This window comes from Pteronotus mesoamericanus, unplaced genomic scaffold, assembly GCF_021234165.1.
Source record: "Pteronotus mesoamericanus isolate MK-2021 breed Mesoamerican mustached bat unplaced genomic scaffold, CSHL_Meso_final contig_347, whole genome shotgun sequence".
Taxonomy (NCBI): Eukaryota; Metazoa; Chordata; class Mammalia; order Chiroptera; family Mormoopidae; genus Pteronotus; species Pteronotus mesoamericanus.
Genome location: NW_026555137.1, coordinates 11,948,152 through 11,972,930, shown reverse-complemented (window position 1 = coordinate 11,972,930; position 24,779 = coordinate 11,948,152). Strand labels below are relative to the sequence as shown.

The window sequence follows — 24,779 nt, the reverse complement described above, 5'->3', positions numbered from 1 at the left end:
CTGTTTGGCAGCAGGAAACGGCAGGGAGATAGAGCTCACCGCCTAAAGTGTGGCACCCATGCATCCTCCGTGGATGTGCGCTCAGGGTTCCACCCCCACCCAGAGCTGGAGTGGCAGAATCATAGGCCCAGGAGCGTCCTGCGTCCCCCATTCTATTTCCTCTTGTTTCATTTCCTCCCACTCTTTTCTCAGGAATCTTTTTGCTCTGCCTTCTTCTCCCAGTTCCCTTTCCAAAATGCCAGTCCACTAAGGGCGTTGGAAGAAGTTGCCTGATTTAGAACTTAGAACCATATGGGTAATAAAAATATACCTTTCAGCATATCTTAATGTTGATAAAGTCTCCTCATAGCAGATGTCAGCTGGACTGATGGCTGCAATCTGTAAAAAAAAAAAAAAAAAAATGCCTTTCAGGTTTTGTTGTTTTATGTAGGGGCTTATTTTTATTGTTGATCTATTGTAACATCCGTAGGACATCTTGTAATTTACAGTATTGTCCAAGCTTTGCAACTCAGAAAGCCGAGGCTTAGAGAAAAGCAATGTGCCAAGGGTCCCCCAGATAATGACTGGCGGAACTGGGGCTTAAACCAGCTGATTAACTTGCACACCTGTGCCGTGGACCCCTCACTCCAGTGCCCGTGGCACTGGGTCCCCAGCAGACCTGCGCAAGGTTTAAATGACAGTTGAATGTTAGCATTATGGAGACCAGTAAAAGTCGCTCATGACCAGGTAGCCACGCGGAGGGCTTCATGTCTGGCTATTAACTTTGCATTCATTGTTCTAGAATTCAAATGAGAACACACTTTTTGAGAAACTGGAGGTGAGCAGGGTCACTGAGGGTGAACAGGGGAGATGTGACTGTCATATCCTGTGACATGTCATCACGTGGTGGCCTGCCACCTGTGGCCTGGAGGCCCTGATCCAGAGTATGTGAGCTGGGCGAAGACTCCTTTGTTTAGCTTTGCAGCCATTGTAAAAAGCTCATGCGTTTACCCACCTCATTTAATCACGACAGCAGTGCAGGTGCTGCTTGACCTACGATGGGGTGGCAGCCTGATAAACCCACTGAAAGCTGAAGGTGCACCTAGTACACCCAGCCTCCTGAACATCACAGCGTAGCCCAGCCTGGCCTCGACGTGCTCAGAGCACTTCCGTGACCTGGAGTTGGCCAGGTATCTTGAGTTTTATCTCAAGAAACACTGCCTTCCTCCTCCTCTCCTTTCTGGAGGCAGGAGACACAGGCATTTTGTAAACATGATGGGACGCAAAAACACAAAACGCAGTGTGTAGAAACATGCTGGCAGCCCAGGGCACTGGCTGCGTTGCCCTTGTGACTGCGTGGCTGGGCGTGGTGCTGTGGCTCACCGCCCAGCCACACAGGAGAGTGTGCCGCGTGCGAGTCCCCAGCCTGGGAAAAGATCAACATCTGTCACTGGAAGTATGGTTTCTCCTGCCTGTGTATTGCTTTTGTACCATCGTAAAGTTGAAAAATCATAAAGCCGAACAGTTGTAAATCACGGACTGTTTGTATTTTTAAGTGAATACTGTTATCTTTGAGAATGAAAAAAAATGGGGTTTTAGGATAAGTGCACTGAAACTGGGTGGATTGGGGCCCTAGGGATTCTAGAGCTGGGATGTTGGCTTGGTAGTTGCTCTTTTTTATTTGCCTCCTGAGCTGCCCCCTGACCTGCCCGCAGCGTGTTTGCATTGAGAGGTGTCACGCCTCCCTCAGGGTCTCCTCTCGCAGGTCTGGGAGGCGTCCTGTCTCTCATGAGCCTTTGCACACGTCTGGTCAGACCTGTTGGGCTCGTCCTTGTAGCCTGCCATTCAGAGGGCATCTTATGGGCCACCCTTTATTCCAGGTTCTTGGAGGATGTCCCATGGAGACCCCCAGAGCTGAAAACCAGACAAACTTTAAAATGAAGTATTTTAAAGTAGTTAGGCAAGATTAAACAATAGAGATGGTTCCTGCACATTTTGGAGAGAAAAGCCGGTTAACAGGTCCCAGCAGGAGCATTTCCCTGCAGGCCAGGACAAGGCTAGAGTTGGAATTTGTCCCATTGCGACGGCCCCTGCACCCGCACTTTAACACATTCCACATTGCGCCCCCTTTGCCCACACTCACTAATGAGGGTCTGCAGCCTTTGCTGAGACGACACACACCAGCGACTCTCCGGAGGGAGCACCTGCTGTGTGTGTCTAACAGGCTAGTTAACTTCCAGTCTTGCCATGAAATGACTGCTGATTTAGAATAATATGACATTGTTATTTTTAAAATCAGTCATTTTTTTTCTGATAATAAAACTCATATGTCTCTATTAGGGAACCTGGAAACTACAAAAAAAAGAATAAAAAATTAAAATGAGCAGCTTAGAAAGAGTCTTTGAACATTGTAGTGGGAAGAGCCCCCGGAGTCAGGAGACAGTACGTAATCATGTGCTGTGTGAGTGCAAAGTGCTAGCTAGCGGGGAAGGGAGCGTAACTGCAAGGGCAACAGCAGTAGCTGGACCCGTCTAAAGGCATAAGGAAGGCATTCACCAGAGTGGTCCGGCTGTTTCCGCCCAGCGCCGCCTGGAGCAGCTTGGTGAGGACCGAGTCTCTGTAGGGGACGTGCAAGACTCTCCTCCCCACGGCTGCGTCGGCCAGAGCGCTGAAAGGAGCAGAAGACACAGAACAACACGTTAAAAACATGTCTCAAGAATTCTGCCTCCCTGGGAGTAAGTGGGAGAGAGGAGTCTCGCATCCCTCCTGGACCCTGTAGATCTGAGACACAACTCTAGTGATGGAAAGAACGTCTACCTTGCCCACTGAAATCAACTGCAGGTGCACGGGAACTGAAGTGTCACAGGTAGATACCTTTCTGGCTCTAATTCTCTTAAGTAAAACTAACATGTAGAACTTAAACCATAATCCTAATCAGTTAGGCAAAACTAATCCTCCGTGACAAAAGTCAATTTCTCTTGGTGGGAGTAAAAGCTAGGAGCGGCTAGAAGGGAGCTTTCTGGATTTTGAAAATGTTGTAAATCCCATTTTTCCCTTCTTTCACTTGGCTTTGACTTATAAAAATCCCTTTTTAAGTTTATTCTTTCTCTATTTAAAATACGTATATAATGGGTTCCAAAGTGAAATCTGTGAAGTAAGATGTATTCAGAGAAGTCGAGAGTTTACCCCTGTTCTCTCCCCCTTGTTCAGTCTCTCCCTTAGCAGTAATGGAAGTTTCACTTTATCTAGTTTTTATTCTATCTTCCCATTGCTGTTTTTATTTTTTAATTTTATTTTTATAGTTTATAGTCCTTATTTTTTATTAGTTTCAAGTGTATAGCATAGTGGTCAGATTGCCAAGTGATCCACTTGGTGTTTTAAGTAACCACCAGGCCCCATAGATAGTTATTGCAATATTGGTGACTCTATTCCCTACGCTGTACTTTATGTCCCCGTGACTATTTGGTAACTACCAATCTGCGCTTAACTCCTTCCCCTTTTTCACCCAGCCCCCAATGCCCCTCCCCCCAGCCACCACCAGTCTGTCTCTGAGTCTGTTTCAGTTCTGTATGTTCATTTATATTGTTCTTTAGATTCCACATGTGAATGGAATCATACGGTATTTGTGCTTCTCTGTCCCAGTTTCACTTAGCGTAATGCCCTCTAGGTCCATCCATGCTGTTACAAATGATAAGATTTCATTCTTCTTTTATAGCCAAGTAATATCCCATTATGTAAGTGTACCACAGCTTTTTCATCCACTTGTATACTGATGGGCACTTGGGTTGCTTCCATAGCTGGGCTACTGTAAATAATGCTGCAGTGAACATAAGGGTGCATATATTCTTTCAAATTAGTGTTTTGGATTTACTCAGGTATATTCCCAGCAGTGGAACCGCTAGGTCATGAGGCAGGTCCATTTTTAATTTCTTGAGGAACTTTTATACTGTTTTTCCCAGTGGCTGCCCAGTCTGCATTCCCACCAACAGTGCACAACTTTCCCTTTTCTCCACATTCTCATCATCATCGTTGTTTGCTGATTTAAGAAATATTTAATATCTTAATATGGCTGATAGTTACATAGACAGACACACATAGATTCATTAAAATGAACATTTAAAATTTGTGCACTTCTCTGTATATAATTTATACCTTAACTTAAGAAAGCAAGACCCAGAGGACAATATTTTGTCCTTTTACTAAAGTTCAAAAATGAGTGTTACTAAATAGTAATATTCACATGTGATAAAACAAGAAATGATGAAAGAAGGAGGGAGGGAGGGGGAGAGAGAACATAGAGTTCAAGACAGCGGTTATCTCCAAGGAAAGCACAGGAAAGGAATACCAGCTCTTTATTGGGTTGGGTGGTGGTTTTATTAGTGTTCATTTTATTAAAAAGCAATTAACTAGCTTAAAATAAAATATATAGGAGGACCAGCCAATGGTTCCAATGAGTCATGAACCAAGATTTATGATTAGCCTAAGTTTTGATACCTGAGGTCATTTTTATGGCACAAGTAAATACCGATCCACCGATTGTTTACCTGATAACGTTTCCTAAATTAGTTAAACTTAAGTTAACTCGTGATCCTTCCCTCAGTCTGTCTCCTTCAGAGCCTGAAGATTTCTGCCTTTCACTTCCCGCTAAATCCACCAAATTAATACTGGATTGCTTGGTGAGGCCGCTGTCTGGGAAAACCTGCAGGGAAGTGGCACACGTCATGCTGTTAGCGTGGTAGCAGGCGGCCCATGAGGCCAATCGAGTTCACATTTTTAAATATTTCTGTCTAATTCTATTTCACACTCAAAGAGATATACTACAATTTACAAGTTACAAGGTCATCCTCTTAACAATGACATTTTACAGTAACACATTACCAGGCCCAAGGGGCTTAATTGCCCTTCCCCAATTCTGCGAAGTTATTTCCAGGGATATGTTAGATGCCAATTAGATGCTCTCAAATTTCTATGGTTAATAAATATTTTAAATATAAAATACTGTGAAGTCTGTACAGGAAGTTAACTGTTCAGTGAGGCATGGTTGTGTGGAGGAGAGAGCGTGGATTTTAGAACACCACAGAATCCCCTGCTGGTTACGCTGCCGTGAGCAAATGACGACTCATCGAGCCGTAACTTTCTCAGTTGTAAAACAGGGACAACACCACATCGCTGGGCTGTTCTGAGAGTAAAAGATAATCAATTCGACGGTTCTAACCAGACCTGACATACAGTAGTAGGTATCATCATTACTGACACCAATAAACATTGTGATGCCAGGTCTCCATAGATCTGTAGACTCACTTTTTTCCACTCATTTCTTCTCTTCCAAAATATCAGGGTAAAAATATAGGCAAACCATCTATAAAGTTTATGAATTTTCCTAACATGGTGAGACTAAGGGAATCATACTTCAAAGTGTCCCAAGTTCTTTAAACTGCTGTATGTTATTTAAGCCCCTCCCCACCACCCCTGCGAGAAGGGTCCTTCATCCATTTTTCCAGAACAGGAAACTAGACTCGGGAACCAAGTCGTACATGGCCAGCATTTCCCCTCTGTTCCTGGTCAGAGCGGACACCCTTCGTTCGTTGTTACCGTGTTACTGGTGCTGTAGCTTAGAGGGGACAGTTGTGGTAAAATCATAGCCAATTGTAACATTTACCCAGGCCTTGTAGACAGTCGTCCCTCGACTTGGTGCAGGGGATTTGTTCGAGGACCCTTCTTGCGTACCAAAATCTGAGGATGCTCAAGTCCTTTATATAAATAGCATAATGTTTGTATGTAACCTATACACATCCTCCTATATACTTTAAGTCATCTGTAAATTACTTATATAGTACCTAATACAGTGTAAATGCTTTGTAAATATTGTTACACTGTACTGTTGAAGGAATAACGCCAAGAAAAAAGCCTACAGTTCAGTAGAGATACAACCAAGGTAGTCCTGACTACAAAGTGCACATCAGCAACAATGTAACCTGTTTTCCTGAATATTTTTGATCCATAATTGGGGATATGGAGGGCTGATTGTAACCATTTCTGAATCAAACTGGCAACATAGTAGCAGTCACTCTGACATCCACACCAAGGAGTATCTTGTTTATCACAGATTCTGGTTAGTAGAGTTACATGGATTATGTAGTTTCCAAGACTGGTTTGGTCCTTCCAGCACTGCACTGTCTGGTGGTCCCCTAGGCTCGGGGCCCTGAGAGCTGGTCCTCGTTCCATCAGTGAGCCAGGCTGGGCATGGATGTGGGGGAAGGCAGGGAAATACTAAGCACCTCGCTTTCTCCTGCTTATGACCTTACAACCTCCTAACTGGAAGCGGCCCTCTTGATCCATCAGTCAAGTGTGAAAGGACTCTCCCATGCTCACCAGCTCCTTGTGCTGCTGGGAGCCGTCCCCGGGATGCCCTTGGCGAGAGGAGGGGACAGTGGCACTTACTCTGCCTCACCTGCTTGAACTGAAGGGTGATGACCATGTGGGACCTGCTGCTGCTGGCGTTCACATTGGTCGAAGCTGTGGTCCTCATTTTCATTCCTTGTTCCATCAGCCTTTCAACCTGTGCATAGTTCTCACAAGGCACAGACGTCAGACCATCCACGTAGAAGCCCAGCTCTGCATCCTCCCTTACTTTCAGTCCTCTGGGCTTCTTGGTCCTAGACAGCAAATCCCTTACCTGGGTGGAGAAAAGGATTAACACCTGTCCCCTCCGGGAAGGCAGGGATTTCTGTTTACCTTTAGAAAGCTCTGCTTAGAATATATCAGGTGCTCAAAAAATATTTATTGGATGAATAAATGTGCATTAAACTTCTGTAGGTACCTCCTAATTTAAGTAAAATATACGGAAAATGGCAAACAAGTAAATAGGGAGACCTATTGTAATTAGTGATATCAAAAGCATAATTTTTTTTTTTAGAAACTCAGTTTTACTATTTTCAAGTACTGAGAGTGCTCCAATTCCCTTAAACCAGGTGGTGTTGGTGCACAGCCGCGCCCATTCGCTTTCATATCATTTCTGGCTGCTTTTGTGCCCCAAGAGCAGAGGTGAGCAGTTGCAAGGGAGACCCTGTGGCCCTTAAGGCCTGAAATACTGGGTTGGCCAAAAAGTCTGTATGGTTTTTTCTGTAGAATAAAAGACATACTTTTCATTTTCACCAATAGCATTGATTTGAATATTTTGAGTATGTCGGCCATCTCCCATGCGGTGTAATGTCGATTGTTCTCAATTAATTTCTCAATTTGACTGCTGTCAACTTCAACTGGTCTACCTGACCGTGGAGTGTTATCCAGCAAGAAATCTCCAGCACAAACCCTCGCAAACCGCTTTTGACATGTTTAGTCAGCCACAGCGCCTTCCCCATATGCTGCACCAATCTTTTTTTGTGTTTCACTTGCATTGTCACCTTTTTTGAAATAATAAAGCGTAATATGCCAAAAATGTTTCATATATTCTTCCACCTTCAGTATTAAAATGGCTACATAAAAATTCACCAATTTTGATAAGTTTTTTTTTTAATGCATGCTGCTATGACAGCTATCACAATACAATCTCACAAAATTGTTTCATGTGAAGTTGAAGATAACTAAGCGTTAGTAGAGCCACTGTACGGAGAAGACTAGGCAAACTTTTTGGCCAACCCAGTATGAACCATCTGGCCCTTTGAAGCTTAAGTTTGCCAGGCTGTGGACCACACCGTGCTGACCAAAGTCAGCTGCCCTAGGTCATGAGAGGGCTGACATTTGACCTGGATCTTGACATTTGATGGCCCCTATACGGGCAGAGAAAGGACAGGCACAGGATAGTGACCTGTTCTAAGAAGGAGGAACGGCACTCTGTGGCCGACGCTGAGGGTGCACGGAGACAGGGACACGCGATGGAGCTGGGGAGGGAGCTTGGGGCTGGTCAGTGCCGGACCAGGGGGCTCAGGCGCGCTCTGTGGGATGGGGAGGGGCACAGGTGCATGTGGGGCTGCGGAGATTCTCGGGTTGTGTGTCAGAAAGGAGGATCACTGTCACCTGTTCGTTGTAAATTTCCAGCATGCTGAATGTCACCTGCAGAGGAAAGAGGCCAAAGTAAATGAAGAGTCTCTTCGAACTGTCATCTTTGAAGAAAAGAAGTAACATGGAAACAATATAAGTGCCCCACAAAGGGAAACGCTGGCATTAAATGTAACAAAACTCTGTTTCACATGTAATATGAGGTTCTCAAATAATTTTAATGACATGGAGGAAATTCTTAATACAAGTTTTTGAAAAATGCAAGTGTGTATGTTTATGTGTCTCAGTCTCAGTTTGAGTTGGGAACAGAAAAAGGCCGCTCTTCGTGGCTGACCCGCCCGTCTGAAGACTGCCGTGTTTTTGAAATATTGCCAGCCAAGCTCTCGCCCTTAAACAAGACTGGAGGGATCGGAATGGCTCTAATGTAGAGAAAGGGCCCTAAGGCTCCTTTTTAAAGAAAATTTTAATTTTCTTTTTCAATTACACATTCACATTCACATTCAGTATTATTTTGTGTTAGTTTCAGGTGTACAGCATAGCAGGTAGACAGTTGTGTTCTTGACGAAGTTTCTAGCGCCTCCTGGCAGCTCACACAATTATCGCAGTATTATTGACTGCGGGCCCCATGCTGACCGTTCTGTCCCCGTTGCTGGTTTGTAACTGCCCGTTTGTCCTTCTTAATAATCCCTTCATCTCTTTCACCCAGGCACCCAGCCCCCGCCCCTCTGGCAACTAGCAGTCCACTCTCTGTATCTATGAGTATGTTTCTATTTTGTTTGTTTATTTTGTTCTTTGGATTCCACATAAAAGAGAAGTCATGTGGTATTTGTCTTTCTCTGACTGACCGTATTTTGCTGTGTATAATGTGTATGTTTTTGCCCAAAGTTTTGAGGGAAAAATAAGGATGTGCATTATACACGGGTATGATGATTATATACCATGGGGTATAAGAATGCACACAAAAACGTGGGTGCACATTATACGTAGCAAAATACGGTATTTTATGAAGCATAATACCCTCTAGGTCCATCCATACTGTTGCAAATGGTAAGGTTTCAGTATTTTTTTTGTCACTGAGTGATACTCCATTGTATATATGTACCACTGCTTTTTTATCTATGGGCACTTGGGCTGCTTCCGTATCTTGGCTATTGTAAATAATGGTGCAGTGAACATAGGGGTGCATGTAATTTTTTAAATTAGTGTTTTGAGATCTTCAGATATACACCCAGAAGTGCAATTGCTGGATCATAAGGCAGTTTATTTTTAATTTTTGGAGGGTCCCCCTTTCTCCACATCCTCGCCAGCACTTGTTTGTTGATGTGTTGATGACAGCCATGCCGACAGGCATGAGGTGATACCTCATTGTGGTTTTAATTTGTATTTCTCTGATGGCTAGTGATATTGAGCATCTTTTCATATGTTTATTGGCTGTCTGTATGTCCTCTTTGGAGAATTTTCTGTTTGAGTTATCTGCCCATTTTTTAACTGGATTGTTATTTTGGTGTTGAGTTGTATGAGTTCTTTATAGATTTTGGATATTAACCCCTATTGGCTGTATCATTCAAGAATATCTCCTCCCATTGAGTACGTTGTCTTTTCATTTTGTTGATGGTTTCCTTTGCTGTGCAAAATTTTTTAGTTTGATGTTTTCATTTTTTCCCATTTATTTTTTCTTTTGTTTTCCTTGCCTGAGGAGCTATGTCAGAATATTGCTAAGAGAAATGTCTGAGATTTTATTGCCTATGTTTTCTTCTAGGAGTTTTATGGCTTCAAGTATAACATTTAAGTCTTTAATCCATTTTGAGTTTATTCTTGTATATGGTGTAAGAAGGTGGTCTTATTTCATTTTTCTGCCCATACCCAATTTTCCCAACAGTATTTATTGAATAGATTTATCTTTACCTCGTTGTACATTCTTGCCTCCTTTGTCATATGTTAATAGACCAGATAGGTGTGGGTTTATTTCTGGTCTCTCTATTCTGTTCCATTTATCTATGTGTCTGTGTTTATGTCAATGACATGCTGTTTTGATTCATATAGCCTTGTAGTATAGTTTGATATCAGGTAGCATGGTAACCTCCAATTTTGTTGTTGTTAAGATTGCTGTGGGTATTTGGGGTCTTTTGAGGTTCTATACAAATTAATGGATTATTTGTTTTATTTCTATGAAAAACATCATTGGTATTTTGATAGGAATTGTGTTGAATGTGTAAATTGCTTTGGGTAATACAGACATTTTAATGATAACTCTTTCTATCCATGAGCATGGCATATGCTTCCATTTATTTCTATCTTCTTCAGTTTCTTACAATTTTCCAAGTACAAATCTTTTACCTCCTTGGTTAAATTTATTAGGGTTTTTTTTTTAATGTGATTGTGAATGAGATTGTTTTCTTAGTTTTCCTTTCTAGTAATTCATTATTAGTGTATATAAATGCAACTGATTGGATACTTATTTTGTATCTGCTACTTTACTGAATTCATTTATCAGTTTAGTAGGATTTTTGGTGGAATCTCTAGGGTCCTTTATATAGAGTATTATGTTATCTGCAAATAATGACAGTTTTATTTTTTCCTTTCTAGTTTGGATAATTTTTATTTCTTCTTCTTGCCTGAATGTTACAGCTAGGACTTCTAGTAGTACGCTGAACAGGAGAGGTGACAGCGGACATCTCTGTCTTGTCTCCAACCTTAACAGAAACACTTAGATTTTGCCCGTTCAGTGTGATGCTGGCTGTAGGTTGTGAATACGTTGCTGTGGAATACTCGTGTGCAAGTTGCGTGTGGGCATGGGCTTTCCTTTCTCTTGGACGTCTGAGTTTTTAAACTAAACATGCATTAGTTTGAAAAAAGTTAAATTGACAAATTAGAAATGTACTGAAATGTTAATAGTATCTAATTGGATGATAAGATTATGGGTAATTTCTGTTCTCCAATTTAGACACGTTATTTTTAAAATCAGGGAAGAGTTAAGGTAAAAAGATGATGCGTCATTAAATTTTCATAACAAAGATTTAATCTCTTTTGCTGTTTAGAGGAAACAGAAACCTGAGCTATGCTTACAGATACTTGCTGACATTTAACTGTCATGTTATAAAGCTAATCACATTAATGGTTACTCTCTGTCTTGAAAATGTTACCAACCTTCAAATGACCCTAAAGTTCAGTCTTTGGTCTCTATGCTTGGACAAGTAAGAAACTATGCTGGGGCAATCAAGAAGCAAAATAACATTATTTAGAAATAAAGATCAGTAAATGATAATGAGAACACACCGACAGCCTTAGTAGAAGAGGGCAGTGTGGGAAATCCTAGACTCGAGTTAGGGCTGGTATTAAAGATGTCTGCTTCTCTGATGCTCAAAATGCCTTTTACAAATATTCCTTCGGGTTTGTGTCCATAAACCAGGAAATTCAACATCTTATTTGGCTGCAACTTGATTTTGTAACCATGTAGTAAGGATTTTAGTATGAAAAGTTAACATTATCCTAAAATGGAGATGCTGCTCATCTCTGTTTGGGGTGGAGGTTTCCAAAATGGGGGAAATTTTCCTCAAAGTGTTTTGGAATAACGCGTACCTGGTATTCTTGGTCTCCCTGCTGGTTCTCAATCGCTTGGAAGAGCTCCTCACACACGCTGGGGACGATGCCCCTGTTTGCACCAAACCCGATCATGGAGTAGCTCTTCCCAGAGCCAGTCTGGCCGTAGGCCAGGAGGGTGGCGTTGTAGCCTTGCCAGGCGCTGTCCAGGATTCCTCTGCCCAGATCGCGGAAAACCTCCCTCTGGAAAGAAGGTCACAGGCATCAGGTTTATTTAGCACAGGCTTTTCATGGGGCCCTGAAAGCCTCCTGCATATTCTGGTTTGGATGAATTGCACCTTAAGTAGCATCATACAACCTCCTTGAAATATGATTTCAGATGCCCTCTTAGAACCAATGGACAAAGCCCGAAACCAAAAAGGGTTTTCTCAATTTGGAAAACACTGGTCACAAGGGGTCACCATGGGTCTCCAGCTAGCGAGTAGCCATCAATAATGAATGTGGATGTTACAACCTTTCTAGAACACAGGCTAGTTCATTCAAATTCAGCAAGTCTACAAAAATTTCAAGGCATTGAGGGACAGAGTGGTCAAGAGTTTTCTACTTCTCTCAGTTCTTCAATCCGAACAATAACTTCACAAGATTTCTACACTAATGCCTCTGCTGCAGAACAGTGTTCTTTTTCGCAAGACCTGCTGGTTCTAAAGCATTGCTCCAGCCCACTCGCATACATGTGCACCTTTTTCTAAGGGGTGGACACAGTTGCCTTTTGCTCCCCGTCCTCACCCTCACTTGTTTGATGATGCCATTCTGCCGGATGCAAGGCAACAGCTCGTTGTGTTTAGACTTGCGTCCTCCGGATGGTTGGTGACACCGAGCACCTTTCTGGGCACCTGTGTGTGTGGTTCCTTTGGGAAGATGTCCGTGAAGTTCCTCTGCTTGCTTTTTAATTTGGTTATTTGCGGTTTCGCTACTTGTTGTATGAGTTCTTTATATAGTTTGGACATTAACCCCTTATCAGATATGTGATTTGCAAATACTTTCTCCCAATCCATAGGTTGCCTTTCATTTTTTTGATGGTTTCCTTTGGGTACATAAATTTTTTTTTTTTAATTGAATGTTGTCCCACTTGTTTATTTTTGCTTTTGGTGTCAAGTCCAAATGATTATTGTCAAGACTGGTATCTAGGAGCTCACTGCCTGTTTTCTTCTGGGAGTCTTATGGTTTCAGGTCTTATGTTCAAGGTCTTGAGTCCGTTTCAGGTTAATTTTTGTGAGTGGTATAAGGTAGGGGTCCCGTTTCATACTTTATGTGTGGCTGTCCAGTTTTTCCAGCACCATTTATTGAAAAGACTACCCCCATTGTATATTTTTGGCTTCTTTGTTGTAAATTAATGTGTGGATTTATTTCTGGGCTTGCTGTTCTGTTCCGTTGATCTATGTGTCCATTTTTATGCCCATAACATTGTTTCGGTTACTATGGCTTATAATAGTTACATAGTTTGAAATCAAGTAGTATGGTGCTTCCGGCTTTGTTCTTTCTCTCGATTGCTTTGGCTAACCAAGGTCTGTTGTGGTTCCATGTAAATTTTAGTGTTGTTCACTTTATATGTGTGAAAATGCCACTGGAATTTTGATAGGGATCACATCGAATCTCTGCCCAACAGGTCCCAGAATAAGGTTGTTTTGTTCAGTGTCATTTTTTCTAATGTTGATGAGAAAAAAAAACACATTGATTCCCATCTGGGACCAGTGTCCACATGGAGTGTGCATGTTCTCCCCACATCTCTGTGGGTTTTCCCCGTGTATCGCGGTTTCCTCCCACATGCCGAAGATGTGCGTGCAAGGCAAACTGGTGTGTCTCCACCGTCCCAGTCTAAGGGAGTCCCACACTCCAGGGCAGGAAGTGCCTGGCATCCTGAGCTGCTGGGACAGGCTCCAGCCACAAGTCACCCTGAACTGGAGTCCGGGGGTTGAAAAGGGATGATCTGACTTGTTTTTGTTGAATGGACGTATGGCTTGCATTTATTTTAATGTTTACTATCAGAAGTGTTTTTGACTCTTCATTTAAAAGTTTAGTGATGTTTTTGTGACCAGAAATAAGCCATAGGAACTTTGCTCTTGTTTGTATCAATTAGCCTAGGGTAAAATGGATTTTGTTATGCATCACTTTACTTAAAAGTTGCAGATTACAGGAACCTGTGAGCAATGTCAAGTGAACACTTACTCTATGGCTTTGGGGAATGTGGACATTTTAATAATATTCATTTTTCCAAAATATGGACACAAAATACCTTTCCATTTGTGTTATTGTCAGTTTCTTTTATCAGCCTCAGAGTTTTCAGTGTCTAAGCCTTTCACCTTCTTGGTACTTTATTCTTTTGGAAAAATTCTGTCTTTATTGAAGTAAAATTAATATTTATTAAATTCATTCATTTAATATATACAGTTTCATGAGTTTTGACACATGCATTTGGCCATGTGGTGACCACCACAGTGAACATTTTTTTAAAACTTTTTAATAATTGCAAAAGAGTTCCCCAGAGCCTGTTTGCACTCTTACCCCTTCTCCTGCCTTCAGCCCCTGGAGACCAATGATTTACTTTGTAGAACCATAGTTTTATTTTTTTCTAAAGTTGCCATTTAAGTGAGTCGTACAGAGTGTAGTCTTCTGTATATGGTTCTTTCACTTAGTACAGTGCTTTGAGACTTATTCATGTTATTGCATACTTCCTTTTATTGCTGAGTTTTATTGGTAAAATAAATATTTTACCAATTCATTAACCACTCACAAGTCTGATTTGAGTTTCTAGATATTCCACAAAGAGTAATATCTTACAGTATTTGTCTTTTTCCATCTGACGTATTTTACTTGGCATGATACCCTCATGGTCTATCCATGAAATGGCAGAATTTCACCTTTTTTATGACTTACAATATTCAATTGTATACATGCCACACCTTTTCCTTATTCATTCTTCTCCTGATGACATTTAGGTTGTCTCTATTTCTTGGGTATTGTAAGCAATGATGCAGTGAACCTAAGAGTACATACATCTTTCTGAATTAGTGTTCTTGTATTATTCAGGTAAATATCCATAAATGTTGTAGCGAGATCATATGGTAGTTTTATTCTTAATGTTTTTGAGGAATCGCCATACTGTGTTTGATAGTAGCTGTACTGATTTACAGTCCAACCAACAAGGTACAAGTGTTCCCTTTTCGTTGCATCCTTTCCAGCACAGCGATTGTTGCTTCTTGTCTTTTTGGTGACAGTCATTCTAGCAGGTGCGAAGCTACTTCTCGTAGTTTTGATTCGCACTTCCCTGATGAGGAGCGGTGTTGAGGACCGTTCAAGTCCCTGTTGGCCACCTGCCTGTCGTCTTTGGAAAAACGTCTATTCAGACCCTCTGCCCATTTTTTAATGGGTTGTTTTTTGTTATCGATAGATATGCATTCTTTATATGTTTTTTATTTTAGCCCCTTATCAAATGTATCCTTTAAAAATACCTATTCCCGTTTAGTAGGTTGCCTTTTCACTTGCTTGATAATTTTCTTTGCTGTGCAGAAGCTTTTTGGTTTGATGTAGTCCAATTTGTTTATTTTTTTCTTTTGTTTCCCTTGCAATTGGAGTTGAATTCATAAAAACATCACTAAGAATGATGTCAAGGAGCTTACCACCTGTATTTTCTTCTGTGTATTTCTGGTTTCAGGTCTTACATTCAAGTGTTTAATCCATTTTGAATTAATTTTTGTGTATGGTGTAAGATGGCGGTCAAGTTTCATTCCTTTGCCTGTGGCTGTCCAGTTTTCCCAGTACCATTTATTGACGAGACTTTTCTTTCTCCATGATATATTCTTGGTTCCTTGTCACAAATTAGTTGTCCATATGTGTGGTTTATTTCTGGGCTCTTGATTCAGCTCTCTGTGTCTGTTTTTCTGCCAGGACCCCACTGTTTTGGTTACTGTAGCTTTGTAGTATAGTTTGATTTTAGGGAATGTGATCCCTCTGGCTTTGTTCTTTTTTTCTCAGTATGCTCTGGCTGTTCAGACTCTTTCATAGTTCCACACCAACCTGAGGTGTTTTTTTTTTTGTTCTCTTTCTGTGAAAAATGCAGTTGAGATTTTCATAGGGATTGCATTGAGTCTGTAGATTTCTTTAGGTAATATGAATATTTTAGCAATGTAATTCTTCCAATCCATGAGCCCTGAATATCTTTCCATTTCTTTGTGTCTTCCTCAGCGCCTTTCCACAAAGCCTTATAGTTTTCAGGGTACAGTTCTTTTATCTCCTTGGTTAAATTTAATCCTAGGTGTTTTATTATTTTTGTTCTTGCAGTTGTGAATAGGATTGTTTCCTTAATTTCTCTTTCTGAATTTTCATTGTTAGTGTACAGAAACAGAAAAGATACATATATATTTTGTACTCTGCAAGTTTGCTACATTTATTATTTCTTACAGTTCTTGGTAGAGCCCGTAGGATTTTCTATGTATAAAATTACATCATCCACAAATAGTTACAGCTTTACTTCTTCCTTTCCAATTTGGATGCCTTTATTTAGTTTTCTGGCCTGATTGCTCTGACGAGGACTGCCATTACCCATGTTGAATAAGAGTGGGCAGCCTTGTCTTATTCCTGATCTTAGAGGAAAAACTGTCAGTTTTCATCATTGACCATGACATTAGCCAAGGGTTAACACACATGTATGGCCTTTATTACATTGATGACATTCCTAGATCCATCTTGTTGAGAGAGTTTTTTTAAAATTATAAATGGATGTTGAATCTTGTCAAATGCTATTCTGCATGCATTGTCAATTCCTTAGGGTTTTTAACAAAGATAATCGTGTCATGTGCAGATAGCTTCACTTCTTTCTTTTTAATTTGCACACCACTTACTTCCTACTAGTTGCCTTATTGCCCTGGTTAGAACCCACAGCGAGTGTTGTGTAGAAATGAGGAGACTGGGCCTCCATGCCTCACCCCTAGTCTTAGGAGAAACAGTCAGTATTTCATCATCAAATGTGATGTTCCCTGTGCATTTCAGGAAGTTCTGTTTCTGGAACGCTCTCTCCTATTGCAAGTTTGCTGAGAGTTTTAATCATGATTGGGTGTTCAGGTTTGTCCTGATCCAGGAAGGAGCCATTTGTGTATTCATTGAAGGTCACACCATTTTCCCCTGTTACTGGTGCAAAATAATTCGTCACTTCCCCAAAGCTTCTTTTCAAAATCCCACTGATTCTGGTCGCCAAGCAGTCCTACTCCTCAGTGGCCTGCAGACTCACTCCCAGGTACCCCTCTCAGGGGTAAAGTAAAGGAATCCCTCCCCCCTGCCCCGGCCGACCCCAGTAACTCAGAATCAGCAGGAGGGGCTGGCAGCCCCCGAGAGACCGAGGCCCCTGCAGAGACGACCCTGCCTTTCCGAGCACGGAGAACTCATTCACCTGACACTGGAGGATCTGTACAGGCCACGTCGGGATAATCACATTAAAGATAGAAACCTCACACTCTTCCTCGTACCTGCCCTGGGCCCAGCCAGACTGCAACGACTCCAGGCACTGCCAGGCACTGCGTCGCTCACGCTTACCCTCATTGTGTTAAACGGAGGCCCCTGGGCCCGAATCACACGGGCAGCTGCATGTGTCATAAAAATGCACAGCTTTTCTGTTAAAATACCTCTTTCTCTCTGGCTGTATTTTTTATTCCTGGTGAGTTTAATACTTAAAGGCTGTTGCAGCACGGAAAAGAATTTCGTTTCGTTTTGTGTGTGTATGTGAAGGAAGATCTGTAGGAGGTGGTGAGTTTTCTTTTGTCTTATCTGGATAGAGGCTGGATAGAGGCTGGGTTTGCTCTCCAACATTCAGGGTGAAGAGCCTTGGAGAAGGCGGAGGATGTATGGTCTATTTGGAGTAATCTCCCTCATTTTTATCTTCGTCGTTAATGGAGAGAGGGGCATGCTTGCTTGCAGAGCTGACCTTGAGGGCTGAGTTTTCTTCAGGTTTCTTCAGCTCAGGGCGGGCCAGGAGTCTCGCTCCCTTCCACAGTCTTTCCTACCTGACCCCTTCCAGCAATCTTGGTTCCCTCCGTCTCCTGACTGCGGCTGCAGCTCCCGCTCTGGCCTTTCGGGACACACCCCCGCTCCACTTCCTTTTCATCTTTCCTGCTGGCCCTTCCTCCGATGGCTGAGCTAGACCCCCTTTCCCCACCGCCCCCCACTGGTCGGGGATGACCGAGCAGGGGGCTTTGGACTTTGCCTCCCCCAAGCGCTCTCCTTGGGGAGGCGCTGGCCTTACCTTTAGGGGTTGTTCAGGTTTGGGAGGCTCAGAAGTCGGAGAGCAGCAGTCTCCCTCCTTATTGTTTCCTTTTCTAGATACTTCAGTTTCTCCTTCATGCATTTCTGCCAGAGGTGGCTGAGGTCCTGGGCTGTGATGACTCACTTCCTGTCCTGGACCAGCCCATCCCTGACCTTCTCCCTGTGCCAGCTTGGGCTCCTCTCCCGAGGCAGCTTGTCCGGTTCGCGTTGCAGTGTCCCCTGTTCCTTCTGCATCTGCTCCTCCATCTCAAATTCTCTAGCAGGTGCAGTGACAGGCTTGGCCCCTCCAAAGACAGAGGGGCTCCCCTGGCCTGGGAGCGGCCAGCAGAGAAATCGTCTCCCTTAGCCGTGCTCCGAGGCTTGGGATTCAGGTTGGGTCTTTGCGGGGGACCTCTGTCACCACGCCTCTAGTTGTCCCCAGAGTAGCCATCTATGGGTCTCTGTGATCATCATCGCTTCTGTCTCTGCGCAGTGGTCCCCATCTCTTCTGCAGTCACCATCCCTGCGGGGCCTGCCACCAAGCGCTCTTCTGCCACTGCCGGTCCTGGAATCCCGGGCTCTGTCTCAGTCTCTGCTGCCTCTGCCATCATAGCAGCCCTGGCCCCCGTATTCACACCCCGGCATGGCCCGTCGCAGTAGCTGTCCCCATGCCCATCCCAGGGCCGGCCTAAATGGTGCCATCCCCCATTCTCGCCTGCAGAGCTGCCCTCACCCCCTGTGGGTGGGCAGTCACCAAAGTGGTCCTGGCACGATGGGCACCCAGCCTGCATCTGTGCCGTCAGGATCCCAACTTCTGTCTTGGCCCAGAGAGTGATCCTCTTGCCTTGGTCTTCACCCTGGCCTTGATCAGCCACGGCCGCTCGAGTCCTATTGCCTGGACTCCGCACTGAGGCTCGGGTGTGGAACAGGGAGTCCGGGTCCGCAGACCCAGCCCAAGAAGAAGCTGCCAGCCCCGCGCAGCCGGGCTCCGTGGTCAGTGTGCTGCACAGAAGAGCCCCTTCGCGGAGAGGCCTGGCACATCGCTGGGTGGTGATTTAGAAAGTGATTCCTGTCAATGTTGGGCTCCCGCGCTGCCCATGGAGTAGGGGACAGGATGGATGGTTGATTGGAGGTGCCCTGTGCGTGTCATTGTCACTGTACCAAGAGGTCGAAGCATCTCCTTCCAAACTGCCTGTTTCATCAGCCAGCAAGTCTGTTAGGGAGATGGGCTCCCCCTTCTTTTTTTTTCCCCTCCCCCTGAGGCTGCCACGTTGGGGGAGGGGGAGAGATCACAGAGGCTAGGATACCCTTTATTAAACCGCACACATTTTGATAGGCATGTTGATTATTATTTAGTTCATAATATTTACTGATTTCCCTTGTGGTTGGTTCATTCCTTGATCTAAGGATGATTTAAAGGTCTGCTGTTTTCTTAATATCTGTGGCTTCCCCTAATACCTTTATTTCTAGTTTAATTCCACTGTGGTCAGAGAATGTACTTTGTATGATTTCATTTTTGTTATACTTATTGAGACAAGTTTTATGATCTGGAATATAGTCTATCATAAAGTTCTATGTCCACTCTTGAAAAGTATGTGTAGTGCTGTGGTTGGGTGGGCGTAGCAGGTGTTTTTTAATATAATTGTCAATTAGCTTGCCTGCTGTTGTCCTGGTCTTCCATAATACTACTGATATTTTTTATCATTGTTATTTGTTCAGTCCATTTCTCAGGACTGATGAAATCATCAACACGATTGTAAACTGGTCTATTTCTCCTTCAGTTTCTATCAGTTTCTGATTCATGTAGCATGAAGATGTTATTGGGTACATACCTACTTGAGATGGTGTGTCTTCTTAATGAATTGATTACTTTATCATTATGAAATATTCCTTGTTCTTAAGTCCACCCTGTGTGATGGAAATATAGCCTCTGTGATTTTCTTTGCATCTACATGGCAGGTGTCTACTTACTATATTTAAGTTGAGTTTCTGTACACAGATATCATTGGATCCTGCTTTTCCTATAGTCTGATAATCTCTGCCTTTTAATTGTCATATTTATGTTTGATATAATAATTGATTTGGCTGGCATTAAATCTACTGTCTTGCTATTTATATCTTTATCCCACCTGTTCCCCACCCCCTGTTCCTCGCCATGTTTTGGATTGTTTCATAATTCTCTTTCCCACAATTGACTCATTAGTTATGCTTCTGTTTGATTTTTTTTTTTAATTGATTGCATGGGGACAGGGTTGGTGCCCAGAGTGCATTCTAGGGTCTATGAGATCTTTTCAGCGTGATTGTGAAGTCAGAACTATTTGACAGAGGGTTTTTTTTAGGGGTGGTTTCATAAAGGCTATACTTGGGCTAAGTTTTAAAAAACAAGTAGGCAGATAAGAACTGAGAGGGGAAAAATTGGGGGGAAATGAAAATAAGGGGAGAATGTCCCTCATTGACCTTTGGACAATGTCACGCATACATGTAACCGGAGTCACGGAAGGAATAAAGCAGAAATGATAGTTGAAATTTCTGCAAATTTAATGGAAACTGTAAACCCACATATTCAAGAATCTTACTGAGCTCTGTCCAGATTGAAATGGCCACCTCTCCTTCATACCCCTTTGTACCTCGGACACATTCCGATCACTGAATTCTAACACTGGAACACATTTATTTGCTTGTCTTCCCATGTGAAATTGTGAGCAAGTTACAGTGCATGGCACGATAAATACTTGATGAAACACAAGTCTTCACGGGTTGTGCATATTTTTCTGATCTCATCAGTACTTTGGGATATCAGCTGCTTGAGTGCCTAACGCTTACTTGGGCAATAGCTGCACTTTCCGGACCTCATGTTTAGCATAAGAAACAAACACACTGAAAAGCAGACTCTCAAGTGAAAGCAAATATTGCAGCATGCTTGCACAAAAAGCACTCTACTGTTTCACAGTTAAACCTTCATTAAAAAATAAAAAGCTTCCATTGAAATTGTGTCTTAAAGGAATTTACCTGGCCTGCAAATTTACTGCTAGCATCAGCTGAAGTAAACACACCATCTTTTTCCACTTGGAATCCATTGTGAGACCAGTATGCCAGGTCAAAAGTAAATGTCTTCGTACGTTCCGGGTTCTTAGGGTCTTGAATGGTGGTGGTGGTCCTGGAAGGCATGGAGACCACACACGTGCTCCCAGCATCCTTCTCTCTCTGTAGTCAATTACAAACTCAGAGTCAGTCTCTGCAGCCTCTCCTGGCATCCACGTTGTTGTGCAAATCTTTATATCTTGGAAGAAACTAAGCCAGGGGCTTACCGTTTGCTTGCTTTGACCTCTAATGGTGTTATTCTAGTGGCTGTTAGGACAAGCGGTTTCTCTTGTGTTCCCTCTGAGGTTTTGACAGGCTTGTCTCTGGCCACTGTCACTTTCTGAGACTAGCCCGTCTAGCCCTGGCCATGCTACCAGCAGCAACTAGAGGAGCGGAACGTCCACTTCCAGCATCACAGCGCAAGGGGCCTCCGCTGTCCCATGCCCCAGTGAAACTCGTGAAAATTAATGAAAAGAGGAAAGCATACCTATTTGAAATCTCTGGAAATCGTCCTAAGAGCCAGCAGCCAATGAGATATGCTCAACATCTATCAGAACTCATGAGAGAGCAGTCTGTGGTGTGGAAGAAGCCCCTCCCCGCCGCACCCCCCCCCCCCAACCTCCCTGCCAGCTGACTCGGGCTTCCTCGGCTCCCTTGGGCTCCCTTGGGCTCCCTCATCGGAGCCTTGCTTCCTGGGGGGGTGGGAGGGGGCGGCGGCGGATCTGCTTTTCCATCCTGCCCTCACCCACCTGTTGCTGCGGTGAAGTCTTGGGAGAGGGGTCGGGGAGAGGAGGGGATTCCTCAGCCACGCAAGCCCCACACCGAGCGGTCACTCTGCTCCTGCTCCGGGTGCGGCCTGCGGAGAACCCTGAGCTGCCGATGACCGTTGCTCCTGAGACCCTCCGAGAGGATCTCAGGCTGCTGCTGCCCGGTACCCACCGACTGCCAGGCCTCTGGAGCGGGGTGGTCACTCATAGCGCAGTTGGCCATTGTCCCCACCCACGAGCCGAGCGCCCTGGTTTAGAGATCTTGCCTGAGGGAATAGCACCTAAATCTCCTCCCAAAGGAACGACTTCCTTTGCTCCCTCAGAGTAATTTAGTCCCAAGGGTGTCCCACAGGACAGGTGTGATGAAAGGCAGGAGGAGATTCGAGATGTGGGTTAGGTTACTGGCGCTCGAGTTTGCAGGGGCACAGGGACTACAGCTTCCCGGGGTTAGAAAAAGTGTTAGGCGCGGATCTCCAAACGCATTCTCCCGCTAAGGAACCAGAATTTGATTGTATTTGTAGAGCAACTTAGGCCCCAAGGACTTTGCTGAAAACAGAGCTTTCGGCAGCCATCAGCAGTGTGGCAGGAGCGGATGGGAGCCCTGCCCAAACTGCCCTTCCCCCCGGGGCCTGGGGCATGTCCAAGCTGTGCCTCCCCAGTAATAAAGGTGGGTGGACAGGCTTCACTCAAAGAACCCAGCCAGTCACCGAACAAATACACAGCAGGCAACAGTAAACTACAGAGGGGTGGGAGGACCAGTACCCAGATTTGCTAGAGTATTATAAATATTTCTGTTTAATCTGTTTATATTAAATAGACTATAGATAGTTACAAGGCATGCTAAGAAACGGCAAAGAGCCACACATATTGAGAAGAAAGGCAACAGAAGCTGCAGAGCGACCAGGTGCTGGACCAGAAAAAAAGACTTTAAAGTAACTATTATAAATATATTCACAGGATGAAAGGAAACCATCAGTACTTCCGTAAACTATTATAAAGGGGCACTATGAACAGTCAATAATGTGGATGAAATGGACAAATTCTTAGACACAAATTACTGATAAACTGATTTAAGAAATAATCTGAATAGACCTATAGCAAGTGAAGAGACTGAAGTAGTAACAATAAAAAAATAAACTTCTCATAAAGAAAAGCCTAAATGGCTTGACTGCTGAATTCTACCAAAAATTCAAAGGAAACAATTCTTCATAAATTCTTCCCCCCCCCAAAAAAAAAGAGGAAGGAACACTCCCCAACTTATTTTCATGAAGCCAGTATTAACTCTGACACCAAGTCCAGATAAAAAGACATTACAAGAAAATAAAACTATACACTCACATCTCTTTTGAATATGGATGCAGCAATACTCAGCAAATTAACAAACTGAATCCAGCAACATATAAAAAGAAACATGCATCATGGTCAAATGGGATTTATCCTAGGAATGCAAGCATGGCCCTATTAATCATGTCCCCCTGACACTGTATGACATTTTGACATCCTGGGGCCTAGAGAGACTTGCCTTCCATGCAAACAGCCAAAGTCCACGTTGCAAACACCTCCTTCACCTCAGTCTCTTGAACACCAAGCCAGTATCTCCTCTGCTCTGCATCACTCCAGGGCCAGGTATCTGACAACTAGAGCCCCCGCCTCCGCCCCGTAGCCCAGAGCCCCTGAAATTACTCAAACTGTCCAGTCCTAACACTTGTCAGAAGGGCCTCCCATGCCTGCCCTCTCCTCCCTGAGGAAACCAAAGGCAGACCGCGGCCCAGGTACTGCCTGCCCCTCACACCTTCCACCGGCCTTGGCTTCCTCGCGAGGCTCCGTGTGGCAAGCTGCAGGCTCTCGGGAGCTGTAAGGTACCTGCCTCTCTGTCACCTTACTGCACCTGACTGAACCACAGTGTGGGGATCCTTAAAGTGATTTTATGTAAACACATCACATTGAGACTGAAAACAGAAAGCCACCTCTCAGCAGGTACAGAAAACACGTTCAACAAAATCCAGTACCTTCTCATGATAAAAAGTCCACAAATTAGGAGTAGAATGAAACTTAACCTGATAATCTATAGAAAAACCCATGACTAACACCATACTTAATGGTCAACACTGGATGTTACAATTTAAGATTGGGGAGAAGATAAAGATGGCTATTCTTGACATTCCTATTCAGTATTGTATTGGAGGTCCTAGCCAGGGCAGTTGGGCAGGAAAAAGACAAAAAGGCATCCAGATAGAAAAGGAAGTAAAATGACCTCTATTTGCAGATGACATCATCTTGAATAATGAAAGTGCTAAGGGATCCACTAAAGTACTGTTAGAATAAACGAGTTCAATAAAGTTGCAGGATACAGGCTTGACATACAAAAATCAATTTTAATTCTATTTAAAAAGTGAACAATCTGACACTAAAATTCAAAAAACTATTCCATTGCTAATAGCATCAAAAAGAACAAAATACTTAGGAGTAAAGTGGAGACAGGGATTACCAGGTCTGGTTGCTCAGGGCTAGGGGAACGGTGATAGCTGAAGGGCACAGTTCTCTTTCAAGGCAATAAAAATGCTCTAAAACTTAGTGGTTACATACATCCACGAATATACTAACAATCACGAATAGTACACTTTACATGAGGGACTTGTATAAAATGTGAATTCTCTCTCAAACTGTTTAGCAGCTAATATTGTCAGGCACTGTGCCCAGTGATTTATACATTATTTTATCTATTACAACCAACCTATGAGGTATCAGTATCTCCATTTTACACATGAGAAAATCAAGGCTCAGAAAGCTTAAAACCTTGCTTAAGGCTACGCAGCGGATAAGTGAAGTCAGGTTTTGAACTCATGTTCCTGACTTCAAAAGCTCCTGAGAACGTACTGAATCTTGTAACAGAGTTCCCTAAAGTTGGTTCTCTGGCCCCACAGTGAAGGCAAGACTGTAGGGAAGTTGGACAGTAGCCCGAGCCCTCTGCCTTGCAGCCACCTCTTGGATTCACTCTCTTTGCTCCTTGCTACTGTTCTAGTCCAAGGTCATCGATGTGTGGTAGACTTGAATCAAATGCTATCTTTTTGAAGCAGGGAACCAAAAGGCTGTGTAATTACGTAACTTGTCTACGTCTACATC

At 43.4% G+C, this 24,779-nt stretch overlaps 1 protein-coding gene across 1 annotated transcript in view; it reads right to left on the bottom strand.

The window, feature by feature from the left end:
* Positions 1–24,779, bottom strand: part of LOC129073095 (kinesin-like protein KIF28P) — a 46,123-nt gene that overhangs the window by 19,950 nt on the left and 1,394 nt on the right. Inside the window, exons 2-8 of the mRNA XM_054576775.1 lie at positions 20,818–21,012; positions 11,557–11,760; positions 7,996–8,031; positions 6,431–6,655; positions 4,524–4,678; positions 2,536–2,647; positions 311–378 (exon numbers count right to left, since the gene is read on the bottom strand). Coding sequence (XP_054432750.1) covers positions 311–378; positions 2,536–2,647; positions 4,524–4,678; positions 6,431–6,655; positions 7,996–8,031; positions 11,557–11,760; positions 20,818–21,012 — 995 coding nt within the window. The remainder of the gene's footprint in view (positions 1–310; positions 379–2,535; positions 2,648–4,523; positions 4,679–6,430; positions 6,656–7,995; positions 8,032–11,556; positions 11,761–20,817; positions 21,013–24,779) is intronic.